The sequence below is a fragment of the Pan troglodytes genome, chromosome 3 (genome assembly GCF_028858775.2).
Source record: "Pan troglodytes isolate AG18354 chromosome 3, NHGRI_mPanTro3-v2.0_pri, whole genome shotgun sequence".
In the NCBI taxonomy this organism is placed as follows: domain Eukaryota; kingdom Metazoa; phylum Chordata; class Mammalia; order Primates; family Hominidae; genus Pan; species Pan troglodytes.
The window spans coordinates 56,510,774-56,524,858 of NC_072401.2; the positions used below are offsets into that span (position 1 = coordinate 56,510,774).

A 14,085-nucleotide genomic window follows, 5' to 3' on the forward strand; every position below is an offset into this window, starting at 1 on the left:
CACATGATCCTGAAGTAAACACTTTAAAGGCTGCTCATACTCTACTATGTAATGTACTTTTATCAGAAGCAGAAGCTGAGGGAATAAGATTATGTAAGGCTCCATTTGCTTTCATAACAACTCTCACAGCTCAGCATATCAGGAGTTGCATCCCAAGTGTCCCTGAAGTTTCTTTACAGTAAAATTTCTTTATGGTGAAATTTCTTAATAGTGTTCTGGCACTAAACAATGAGTGCTATAAATCATGTTCATGTTCTCGGCCAGTAGTATAATTTTTAGGAAATATCCTATGACAATGACCCCAGGAGAACAAAATCAGTGTGACCAATGATATTTAGAAGAGACATGTTCATTAACATTAAAAATGGAAAGTAATCCATTTGGGAAATGAACCAACAGTATGGAGGACTTCAGGAGAATCTTTTTTATGGCAATTGTGTGGAGTATATTGATCCTTGGAAACGTACACCTTGAAAATTACAAGTGACAAAAAGCCAATGGCAACATACATGCTTACCTGATTTCAAACATGTAACAGTCAGTATATATAAATTCCGTCATTCAATATTCAGTATTTATTGAAGAAGAGCCTACTGTGAGCAAGTTTCTGCTCTGAGAACCAGGAACGCAGGAGTGAATAAAGTGGACCAAACTCCCTGCCCTCTCATTTTCTTATGAGACAGAGACAGATATTGAGGATCAAAGGGATTTTAGCAATTGAAATACTTGGAATTTTAATATCATGACTTGTTGGGTCTTTTTTTTTTTTTATAAAACCGCTTATATGAGAAAGCTTTTCTTCCTTTGTTTATTGTTGTTTAGGCAATGAGTATTTCCCGATAATTTTAGTCAACCAGAATTTGTCCTGCTATGTACCAAGTACTCTTCCAGGCACAGGATACAGTGTGAACAAAATGCGTACATACCCCTGCCCTGTTGGAGCTACATTCAGTGGAGGAGACAGAACATAAGGAAATAAGTAAAATATATAGAAGGTGACTCAGGGACAGGGGCAGAGGAGAAAATCAAGATATGAAATGCTGGGAGAAGGTGAACTTTTAGATTGGGTGATCAGGAAGGACTTCTTGAGAAGATGACTTTTGATTAAATAATTAAAGAAGATGAATGAGCTGGCAAGGTGAACGTTTGGGGGAATATCATTCTGGGCAGAGGGATCAGCAAGTGCAAAGGCCCCAAGATGAGAATCTGTCTGGAGTGGCCAAGGAACACCAGGGAGGCTGGTGGTTGCATGAAGTGAGGGAAGGGTGGGAGGAAATGAGATGAAAGAGGTAACAGAAGACCAGTTGCACCCAGCCTTTTAAGCCATTGTAAGGATGTTGGCTTTTAATCTGAAAAACAAGAAGACATTGAAGAGTTCTGAGCAAAGAGGAGAGATGGTCAGGTTTGCATTAAAACAGTTTCTGCTGTTGAGAGTAAACAACAGATACAGGGAGGCTTTTAGGAGGCTGCTGCAATAATCCAAGTGAGAAATGATGATCATCTCAAGAGGAGCATCTCAAGACATAGAGACACTGAGAGAAAGATAGAATAGAGGTATGGTAAGAGCCAGTGTTCCCACTGCCAGGGCCCACCTGCCACAAAGGGTGAGATAAGTCAGGAGCATTCCTTACCACAGCTGTTTTCCCAGTGGGAGACACAGGGAGGAGTTTCCAGGCAAGAAAGCGCTGAGTCACTCACCAGCACATCTGGTCTCAGATCTTGATACCCAACTGGAAGGGCGGAAAGGTAGAGGGCTCCTCCCCTGCAAACTTTCCTGGCCAGAGTCTGCCATTGTCAGCTGTGTGGGGCAGGCCAGGAGAGAAGCTCCCCTGCCACAGTAACAATGGCCTTTGCTCACTGTTGCTTCACCCAGCCAGCTGGGATCTTTGACTTCTGTGGTTGCCTTTAATAGTCTAAACAGCCCCGGCAAGTAGGACAGATCACCTTCATTTCACAGCTGTGGAAATTCAGGGATACTAAGTGACTTACACAAGGGAACACAGATTTGGAGAGTTGGGGCACTGGTGTCCCATCCCATGCCCTGGGGACACAGGAGGGAGTAGTGTATAGAGAGATGGTATCAGCCACACACCAGTGCTTAATTTAGGTTGGTTAAAAATGTTGAAATACCAAAAGGAATATGAAACCAAATTCCTGTTTCGTGGCTGCCTCCTGCTACAGAACACTGTTCTCACCATTTTTGTCCTCAGTCATTTCCCACCTTTGGTTATTTATTTATGAATTAGCAACTTCAACATTTGCTGATATTTTAAGAATGCTTCCACTTCCAATGACCTATGTTAAGTTAAAGTGACAGAACAGTAAAGATTCCATTAAACTATTTCTTTCTATCTCATACCTTTATGAAAGTACCATTATCACCTTTTACGTTAAAAACTCTAAGACTGATTGTAATTAATTTTTTTTTTATTTTTAGGGAACAACTTAATTCTTTATTGAAGACCTATAACATTTTTTATGAGAACCAGAAAAATCTGCATATTTTATATGGAGAGGTAAGCCCACTGAAGAAAGGCAATCCGGTGTTATTCACACACACACGCGCGCACACACACACACACAATTCTGGAAGAAACAGGTGAAAGTTTAACTTGATTATGATTCTTTTAGACTTGGGCTTGGAACACTTGTGACTTTCTAAGCATTTTTGAGATAGAAAAGCATTTAAAAATTTTAATGACATATTTTCTTTCTATTTTAAAAATAGAATATGAATATTTTAACAGCATTTCCACTGAAAATCTATCACAATACTTTCTTACAAATGCGTCAGAATGTATATAGAAAGATATTCATTGTGATGTCATTTGTAATGCAGAAAATTGAAGACATCTCTATCAATTAGGGATTATTCAAATAAATTATGATGCATCTGTAATGTCAAATTTGATTTGGGTTTTAAAATGAATGCATTAGATTCCAATAGATGTGCACTATATCAAAATAATAAAAATTTTGAAATATTAAAGAAAGAATTCAGGAAAGTCCTGAAGCTAGAAAGCATTTTTCTAACTTTTAAGTTCAGGGGTACAAGTGCAAGTTTGTTACATAGGTAAACATGTGTCATGGTGGTTTGTTGTACAGATTATTTCGTCACCCAGCTATTGAGCCTAGTACTCATTAGTTATTTTTCCTGGTCCTATCCCTCCTCCCAAATTCCACCCTCTGATAGGCCTCAGTGTCTGCGGTTCCCCTCTATGTGTCCATGTGTGCTTATCCTTTAGCTCCCACTTATAAGTGAAAGCAAACAGTATTAGGTTTTCTATACCTGCATCAGTTTGCTAAGAATGATGGCCTCTAGCTCCATCCCTGCAAAGGACATGGTCTCGTTCTTTTTTATGGCTGCATAGTATTCCATGGTGTACATGTACCACATTTTCTTTATCCCATCTATCATTAATGGGCATTTAGGTTGATTCCATGTGTTTGCTGTTATAAATAGTGCTGCAATGAACATATGTGTGAATATGTCTTTATAATAAAATGATTTATTCTCCATTGGGTATATACCCAGTAATGGGATTGCTGGGTCAAATGGTGTTTCTGTCTTTAGGTCTTTGAGGAATCAACACACTGTCTTCCTCAATGATTAGATTAATTTACACTCCCCAGCAGTGTATAAGGGTTCCTTTTTCTCCACAACCTCACCAGCATCTGTTATCTTTTGACTTTTTAATAATAGCCATTCTGACTGGTGTGAGATGGTGTCTCATTGTGGTTTTGATTTGCATTTTTCTAATGATCCGTTATGTAGAGCTTTTTCATATGATTGCTGGCCACATGTATGTCTTCTTTTAAGAAGTGTTTGCTCATGTCCTTTGCCCACTTTTTAATGGGGTTGTTTGGTTTTTTCCCTTGTAAATTTGTCTAAGTTCCTTGTAGATGCTGAATATTAGATCTTTGTCAGATGCATAGTTTGCAAAAATATTCTCCCATTCTGTAGATTGTCTGTTTACTCTATTGATAGTTTCTTTTGCTGTACAGAAGCTCTTTAGTTTAATTAGATCCCATTTGCCAATTTTTGGTTTTGTTGCAATTGCTTTTGGCATCTTCATCATGAAATCTTTGCCCATGCCTGTGTCCTGGATGGTATTACCTAGTTATCTTCCAGTGTTTTTATAGTTTTACATTTTACATTTAGATCATTAGTCCATCCTGAGATAATTTTTGTATATGGTGTAAAGAAGGGATCCAGTTTCAGTTTTCTGCATATGGCTAGCCAGTTATCCGAGCACCATTTATTGACTAGGGAATCCTTTCCCCTCTGCTTGTTTTTGTCATATTTGTTGAAGATCAGATACTTGTAGATATGCAGTCTCATTTCTGGGTTCTCTACTCTGTTCCACCAGTCTGTGTGTCTGTTCTCGTACCAGTATCATGCTGTTTTGGTTACTGTAGCCCAGTAGTATAGTTTGAAGACAGGTAGTGTGATGCCTCCAGCTTTGTTCTTTTGCTTAGGATTGCCTTGGCTATTCAGGCTGTTTTGGATTCATATGAATTTTAAAATAGTTTTTTCTATTTCTGTGAAGAATGTCAACAGTAGTTTAATGGGAATAGCATTGAATCTACAAATTGCTTTGGGCAGTATTGCCATCTTAACAATATTAATTCTTCCTATCCATGATCATGGAATGATTTTCCATTTGTTTGTGTCATCTCTGATTTCTTTGAGCAGTGACTTATAGTTATCTTTGTAAATATCTTTCACTTCCCTTGTTAGCTGTACTCCTAGGTATTTTATTCTTTTTGTGGGAGTTTGTTTGGGATTTGGCTCTTGGCTTGATTGTTGTTGGTGTATAAGAATGCTAGCAACTTTTGCACATCGATTTTGTATCCTGAGACTTTGCTGAAGTTGCTTATCAGCTTAAGAAGCTTTTGGGCTGGAACGATGGGGTTTTCTCAATATAAGATTATGTCATCTGCAAACAGGGATAGTTTGACTTCCTCTCTTGCTATTTGAACGTCCTTTATTTCTTCAAAAGCATTTTTAGGAGTGCCACTGGCAGGCTACTGTACAAAGTGGCCTTATGTTTACTTTTTTTCTTTTTATTTAATTTCAGTGTTTCATTCTCCACACGTCTCTTCACTCAGCCTTGTATTCCGATGGGGCTCACTTTACATATTTACAATATCTTCCTGGCCAAAGGGGACATTAGAATTTTCTACTCCTGATTTAATTTCATGGCACAGCATGGACTTTAGGCGACCATGATTTGGCTTAAATCTACAGTTTGGACAGAAGGAAATTTACAAAGCACTCTGGCCTTTCCTATTGAGCTTAAATGATTTAGTTCAATTGGGTATTTCAGTTACTTTCCCAAATTCAATAATATACTGAATTAAATAACTAATCTCTTTATAAAGAAGTGGGCCTAATTTTAAATTATTTCAACATTGTCCTATATCTTAAATCTTAATATATACAATTATAAAAATATAAAATTTAGGAAAAGAGTAAAACTAGGAAAATGATTATTTATACTTTAATTCAAAAGTTTCCACAAAATTCATGATGTTAAGTTTGTTTCCTTTAGGTAAATGTTTGAGTTTTTGTGTTATGAACATTTAAGTTGAGGCATATTCTTTCCAATTCTGTACATCAGTGCTCCATTTATAATACAAAAGTTATTCAGGTCAGGTGCTGTGGCTCATGCCTATAATCCCAGCACTTTGGGAGGCCGAGGTAGGTGGATCACCTGAGGTCAGGAGTTCGAGACCAGCCTGGCCAACATAGCAATACCCTGTCTCCACTAAAAAAGAAATACAAAAATTACCCAGGCATGGTGGTGCATGCCTGTTATCCCAGCTACTCGGGAGGCTGAGACAGGAGAATCACCTGAACCAGGAGGTGGGGATTGCAGTAAGCTGAGATCACACCACTGTACTCCAGCCTGGGTGACACAGCGAGACTCTGTCACACACACACACAAAAAAAGTTATTTAATTTTTTAAAATAGTTTCATGTTTTATATAATTTTTAAAAACTGTATGAGGTGAAGTGTACGGTGAGGCTACCAGACTTTTCAATCTTTACACACTGATCAATAAAGTCATAATTCAGAATTTTCCAAATCTTCTGACACTGTTTAAAAGGGGCAGTCCTTGGATGACAATATGTGGCTTTATTCATCTTTGGTTAATTAATCAATTAATTAAACAAATATTTATTGAATGTCTACCATGTACCAGACACCATTTTAAAAGCTGGAGATATAGCAATGAAGAATTTAACAACCTCAGCAGAGTAGTGGGTTTTGTTTTTCTTTTCAGAGATTCTATAAGTTTTTGATACAAAGGCTTAATTGAGTTCTAGTTAGGCAGAGAAAGAATGCTGTCCACCATTAACTATATAATCTATATCATATACAGTCATTTCAAGGAATAAATTGTGTTTGATTGTTGAAAACAACTGATTGGTAACCTGACCTCTTAGTAATCTGAAATGTAAAGTCAAAAGTGGAAGAAGTGCAAAACTTTGTTTCAGGAGTGATTCCAAAGCAAGTTTATCAGCCAAAGAAATAATAAACAGTAATACAGAGCACCTGTTGAATGCCAGGTGCTGTGAATTAGGGGTTATTATAATGTCTGTTTTTCACATGAGAAAGCCCAAGTTTAAAGGTAGCCAGCGACTTGTCCAAGGCCACAACTAGGAAGTGGCAGAGCCAGGGTTTGAGCACAGGTCTGTCTGATTCCAGAGTCTGGAGTTTTCATTATGCTCTCAAATAAGAATTGAGTGTTTAAATGTTGTCTAACAATTGATTCTTCATAATATTAATAATAGTTAATGAATGTTAAAATAGGTATTGGGTGGCTGGCATATGACTTTTGTTAGTTTCTACATTTTCCAAAGTTTCTATAACAGAAAACATTACTTTAACATTGGAAAAGCACTTTCATATATATAATGATTATTTATGCTTTAATTCAAAACTTTCCACAAAATTCATGATGTTAAATTTGTCTCCTTCTTCTGCTATACTACAGTATTTCTAATTTTAAAGAAATTCTTCAAATGCTATTGTTTTTACAAAAAATATATCTATGTTTTGAATTTTTACAGCGTGTTTTCACACGTGTTATTTTACTTGTTTTGCATAACTTTGTGAGTTAAATTTTTTTCTGTTCAATCTTTAAATAGATGGTTTTTTCTAATTTCTAGTTCAGCATAATTTTTAAATCTGCTTTAATTTTAAATTAAACAAAATTAGAGAATTAAAATTCCACTTAATGGAAGAATCAGAGTTCAGAAAGCATTTTGACATACTGTGCCCTCTGGTGGACATGCCATTACCATTATGATTTACTCACTTTGCTGGGTATAGCTGTTTTCAAAAATAAAAGAATGTTTTAAAAATAGAATTGCTTTGTAGATAAATTGGAAAGCCAAACAACAACCCTGGCGTTTCTTTTTAATCTATTTAGGTTTCTTACGCACTTAATTTCTACATCTTCATTAAAACATTTACCGTCTATAAATAATACAAAAACTATTGGGGGATTATTCATTTCTTCCTTAGACTGAAGATGGCAAACTAATTGTTGAAGGAATGCTGGACATTTTCTGGGGAGTAAAACGACCTATACAGCTAAAAATACAAGATGAGAAGCCATTCTCTTCTTTTACTAGTATGAAGTCATCAGACGTCTTCTCCAGCAAAGGGTAAGCTATCTTTCATGTTTTTAATTCCTCAGAAGATGATCTTCATATCTAGTTTTATTGCGTGCACTCTTAAGGAGGGAAACTTAAGCTTGTGTAAAACTGATTACACACAATCTCATTTAATTTCCCAGCAATGGCCGGGCACGGTGGCTCACACCTGTAATCCCGGCACTTCGGGAGGCCAAGGCAGGTGGATCACCTGAGGTCAGGAGTTCGAGACCAGCCTGGCCAACATGATGAAACCCTGTCTCTACTAAAAATACAAAAATTAGCTGGGCGTGGTGGCAGCCGCCTGTAATCCCAGCTACTCGGGAGGCTGAGGCAGGAGAATCGCTTTAATCCGGGAGGCGGAGTTTTCAGTGAGCCGAGATTGCACCATTGCACTCCAGCCTGGGCAACAGAGTGGGACTTTGAAAAAAAAAAAAAATCCCAGCAACTCAATGAAGTTGGTGTTCAGAAACCAGGGCTCTTCAAGATTAACTAATTTGTGCAAGATCCCCAATTACGATGTGGCAGAACTGGACTGGGCCTTACTTCTGTCTGGGGTCCACAGTCTGTGGTCTTGACTCCTCTGCTCTGTTACTTCTCTCCTGGAGACTGCATTCCTTCACTGGAAAAGGCAAAATGTAAAGGCAGAATTTGATTTACCCTGGCCTGGTCTCCAAAATAAGAGGATAAAATCTAAATGTCTTCTTTCCTTGGAACAAAGGGCTCATCGTGCTTTCTACCAAGGAAACTTAATGATGCTCCATCTGATTGTCCCAATCCTGTTCAACAGAGCACCCTGAAATGCATTTGAAGTTAAATAAATGCACAAAACAGTCCCTTGTGTGGGTTTATGCAAGTGTCCCTTGGATATCCAGGTTGGGCTGATTTTTTCCTTACCCCTTTACAAGTTTTAGAAAAATTAATAAATATTCTCAGCAAGAAACATACCTGTATAAAAGTTCCTTTCATCCTTTTTTTCCATCCCTTCTTCCTTTTTAGTCCTTACCTCTCCAGCTCAACCCACTGTGTATATACATTGAGTTACCAAGCCTTCTTTTCCTACCATTCATCCTCCCATCCATTGTTAGATGAGCTGGCATTCTATCAGAGGAGGCAATGGAGAAAGAGCTGCCAGGACAATTTGCCCAATGTAATATTTGGCCACAACTAGGGAAAATTAATTATCACCTTGACAGAAGTCTGCTTTTCCTTTGGAAAAAATATTTAAGCCCGACTATGATTTTCACCTTGCCAATATTTCTCAAAAATTATGCTACTGCCATGCTGAATGTTTTGTAATTCCCTACACATTTCATGCAATTTCTAATTTTCCTGACTCTGCCTAGAAGTCTACCTGCTTCTCCACATCCATTTGCCTGAGTCTCTTCCACCAGTCCTTTAAGACCCAGGTGAGGTAACATGTTCTCCAGAAAGCCATTTCTGACCCCTCAGTCTATACTAGGCTCACTGAAAACTTTTCTATATCACTTGACACACATGCAGTCAATTGTATTTTTGTATACTTATCTCCTTTTCTATAGTGCAAGCTTCTCGGTGGTAGGGAATGTGCTTTATTCATCTTTGCTTTATTTGCTTTATTCATCCCAGTGCCCAACTGTGTGCCTGGCACAAAGAGGAGATTCAAACCATAGTATAGAGCAAAATCCCCAGAAGCCTGTGGTTAAATTACCTCTGCTTTGTTGTGACTACTTAGTCCCTCTATCTATCTCGTCTCCCATCCAAGCTAAGGATTGCCAAGGAGCTTAGGGCTCAGGGCCTAAGGAAGAACGGAAGGGAGGCAGCAGCCTCCAGCAGCCTGAGAGAGCCCCACATTTCTCACTTCAGGTACCTGATGACTGATGGGGCTTATGATTCTAAATGACAAGGAGCATCATTTAAAAGGAAAAATTACTCTTGGGCTCTGCTTTCAGAAAACTGTACAAGATACGAATTTATAAAATGAACTACCATACTTCATATTACCTAAGACCTCATTGCAAAATTCTCTGAGCAGTCACATCTATTTGATGCATTTTAACTTTTTAATTCATGAAAATGTAATAAATATCAAACATTAAAGGAAAATGCCACAGAAATGAAGTAAGGTAATTTTAGTATCACCTTAAACCATCATTATTTTGTATGGCTTTACCAAGATATGTTTTAAGTTTTATTTTATTTTTAATTGACAAATAATAATTCTAAAAATTTGTGGGATACAACATGTTTTTATGCATATGTACATTGTAGAATGAACAAAACAGGCTAATTAACATATCAATCATCTCAAATATTTATCACTTTTTGTGGTGAGAATAGAGAATATAAAAAATTCTCTTATTTAACTCTTTTGAAATATGCAATATATTATTATTAACCACGATATTTTTTAACTTCTCAAATTTAAAACACTTGTTCCTAGCAATTCTGAATTTTTGGATGAGTTTCAAGAGCCCAGGTGGACAAGGTAATATGCCTCTCCATATACTGCCACAGGTTCTAAAATAATATCCTCATGATACACCTGCTACAGGATCCATTTACATTTTGCATTGTTTATTAGTACATCGCTGTGAAGCAAACAGGAATTGGCTCTTTTTGTTTAAAGTGGAGAAAAATTACCTAGAAACCTTCACTGGCTTGTCCTTTTCCAGTAACAAGATTAACTGTAGAACATTTGGCAGAAAAAGATCCCATTCCTTTTACATACACACAGAACCACACGCAAACAAGAGCAAGATTAGATTTGGTTGTCATTAATTAGCCGAGAGTACTTCCTGGGAGCCAGCTGAACACTCAGGCAGGAAGGCACAGCACAATTTGAAGTGGCTTTTCCCTGGTTTCTGGTTCGCTAATGGGGTGCATAGCCACCTAAGGTATCACTTTTGTTGTTTCAATCCAGTTCTAGACACCCTCCCTCTGGTTGTCTCATTTAAGATAACATCTATTTTAATTCTCAGCCTTTAATTGTGAAAAGAAATTGACTGTTTTCTTACTTTTAAACTATTTTCTTTTTCCCATAGTGGGCACCTCTAGGCAAAACTTACACCTCTGCTCTTGCAGGATGACAGATTTTATATCTGCAGTGGGTAAACGTGGGGTAAATGACAATAGAACTTCAGCTGCAGGAAGGGCTATAATCTTGTGTCTTTCAGTTCTCTCTTTGACGGAATCATTGGTCTTGTCACGTTAGTTTAATTATGTTTGAAATGAGTCACACAGAGGAAGTATCAGCTTAATTGGAGTGAAGAAGCTTTTAAAAAATCAGTTTTTTTGAGCTCTGACCACTTGTTATTCTTTATGGAAACAATTCTATGGGCAGTACTTTGATCTCTCATATCTGGCACAAGTGTTTTGGAAATCTTTCATAACAAAAGAGAAGAACAGCCTTGTTAAGGTTGTGTTTGCTTATGCTATTTTTCACTTCTGTTTTTAATATCTTTCAAAACTCAGCTTCTGCATATTTTGGACAAGTCATGACAGAATAACATAAAGAGCACAAACTGGACAGGTGTACATTTGAATAACGTCAGTGGTGTTTTTTTACTTACAATATGGGTAGGGAAGTGACCATATTCTATTTGCCTATCAAATTTCTACCTCCTTTTTATTTTTAAACTCCTTAGAAAACCTCCCCATCGTTTAAATTTGCAAATGATATACATCCTGAACTTTAGTCAGAGCAACAGAAGTCCCATGTTTGGGCAAGTTAAACTATTTGATATTACATAAAGTTCCAACCAGTTTTCTCTTGAAAACTCTGGATAACTGCCCTGAAGCTTAGTCATGTGCACAGTTGTATGGGGTTATGCTTCAAATTACACAATCCAGAGCTGAAAACTGGTGTTTTCTGCTGTAGATGGTAGAAAAAATAAGGGGCCAAACACAGAATATATTGGATGACTTTTGGCCTCCTATATTTGTGTGACAAAACTAAGCTGTCACGTCTGCGAGGGTCACCGAGAATTTGACTGGCATCCTGGGGATTCTTATCTTTAGCCCTATGACATAGCATCAGGTTACTTTGTATTTTTAGTTTCTGTTTTTCATTGGTATTGACTTTTCCATTCCTAACCCCCCTTCTATGATAATTATGTCTGCCACTTTCTGATTATTAAGCTGCTATAGATTTGGGGAAATGGGTAATTTTATCTGCCATAAGACTAATTAGATTCTGAGTCAGGACCTGGTAGTTTTCCTTTGAGTTAAAGTTATTACCTGTAGTTGGGCTTTATGACATTTGTTTTGATTGGCTGTATTCTGAATAGTACAGCCTGCTGGAAAATTAACAAATATATTAGGATTACCTTCTCTACCTCATAAGGCTATTGTGAGACTCAAATGATATAGTAGCCATAAAACACGCTTCAAAAGAATTCAAAAGTAAAGAGGATAAGGGATGACTTTTTTCATATTCACTACCATTAGTATTAATAAATATTTTTTGTTGCCACCAATGAAATTTGGGCAGAGTCAATGCCATAAATTCCCTATAAGTGAATATATTTTAGTCATAAGAAAAACAGACATTACTGAAGAGATTCTTAGATAATAGCAACCATTTGCCTAGAGAGATCCAGGAACACCTTGGGTCCCTAATGGTTCCTGGCCCATCAGGAATTAAATAGATACAGATGCTGGTGATGATGATGATGATGATGATGATGATGACAATGGAGATGAGGATAATTATAATTATTGTTAATCTATATTGAATGCTTACTATTTTCAGGGCACTGATTCAAGAATTTTATACAAATTAACTCTTTTAATCCTCAAAACAACCCTATCCTACCTCATGCTATTATCATTTTTATTTTACAGATGAGGACACAGGCACAGAGGGGATAAGAAACTTGTTTAAGACCAGATAAATAAAATAAAATTGAGTTTTGACCTGCCGTAAAAATAAACATTTGTCAGGTTTCATGTATTCTGAGCACTAGAATGCACTTAAAATTGCTAGTTTCTTTATGAAATCATAATTTTCTGGCAAAATTCTCATACATTTTCCTCCTTCATAAACTACATTCTTCATGGTAGTCAAGGGCCTTAAACGATAGGCACTATATTTTATTATTTTAAAGCCACTCTACCTAACAATGTTTTGAATGCAAAAGGTACAATACATATTGACAGAATGTATAAAGAACACTTTTATACCCAAACTCCCCTAAGAGTATTGTGAAATATCTTTATAACAATTGATCATCTTGGTTTCTACTAATTCAATCTGGACATATGTTTTACAGAATCTATATAACTTGTGTTTCAGTATGTAACTGAATTATTATGTCAAAAAGATATGCTCTATAAAAGTACAGGAAGCATTTAAAACATATATCGACCACTTTGGTATGAATATAATTTTAATAATATCATAAAATTGTTATAACTTTGGACAATATATCCACCTACAGAGGCCCACAGTATTACTATATTAATATTGTAAATCTGGAAACCATCATAGGCTTCAATATGAATGGAACTGATGTACTTACAAGATTTATTACTTTTCAGAATGACACGCTGGGGGGAATTTGACGATCTCTATCGTATTAGTGAGCTGGACAGGACCCAGATTCCTATGTCTGAAAAAAGGAATTCCCAGGAAGGTCAGTATCAAAATCTTATTGATTGGGAGACTTAACTTTTAATTAGTGTAAAGTATGACTCCATATGTTTCTCTGAAATCTAACCTTTTTCATACTACTACACAATAAACTCTTGTTTTATATGTATATATATTTTTAAATATCTTAGGAGCATAGTAACTAAAGTCACTATAGTGCTTGTATGATGTTTAAGAACCTTACTTTGGTATATAAAAATATAATTCTTAAAAAAATTATATTATGTCACTTAGATTTATTAGAATAGGGAGAGCTAATAGTTTTAATAAAGTTTGTATTCATAAAATTGTTAAATATCTTCCCCAAAGATTAGAGTCATTTATTATTCTCAATAGCTTTATATGTTAGGCCAAGCCCATCAGACCTAATTCTGTATATTTTTAGAAGTTGAACGTTTTAGTTAGTTAATAGATATGTCAATAACATTACTTCTCAGAAAGACACAGATATGCTGGAGTCAATTTTATATTTGATGGAGTTATTTCAGAGATCTTTTTAAAAGAGAAGTATACTTAAGGATCAAATGGATCCATACTGAACTTGGCAAACCAATGGGAAATGCCAGCTCCAGGGATGTGTGACATTAGTAGTTATAATCATAATGGTGATGATGTGAGAGTAATAATAGTGATATTGATAGCTGTAATCTGATGAGACTCTGGTAAGTATCAGGCATAATATTTTGTATTTTATATGAATTTTTTCATGTAATTCTCATAAACACATAAGATTCAAAGAGTAGTGGATGCTGATGACTGAAGCTAGAATGAGGGGTGGTGGACA

At 36.4% G+C, this 14,085-nt stretch overlaps 1 protein-coding gene across 13 annotated transcripts in view; it reads left to right on the forward strand.

The window, feature by feature from the left end:
- Positions 1–14,085, forward strand: part of RASSF6 (Ras association domain family member 6) — a 49,240-nt gene that overhangs the window by 19,641 nt on the left and 15,514 nt on the right. For all 13 annotated transcript variants that reach the window (XM_003950328.6, XM_001156540.8, XM_063809560.1 and 10 more), the window contains 3 exons: positions 2,438–2,516; positions 7,539–7,681; positions 13,190–13,284. In XM_003950328.6, the coding sequence (XP_003950377.1) occupies positions 2,438–2,516; positions 7,539–7,681; positions 13,190–13,284 (317 nt within the window). The remainder of the gene's footprint in view (positions 1–2,437; positions 2,517–7,538; positions 7,682–13,189; positions 13,285–14,085) is intronic.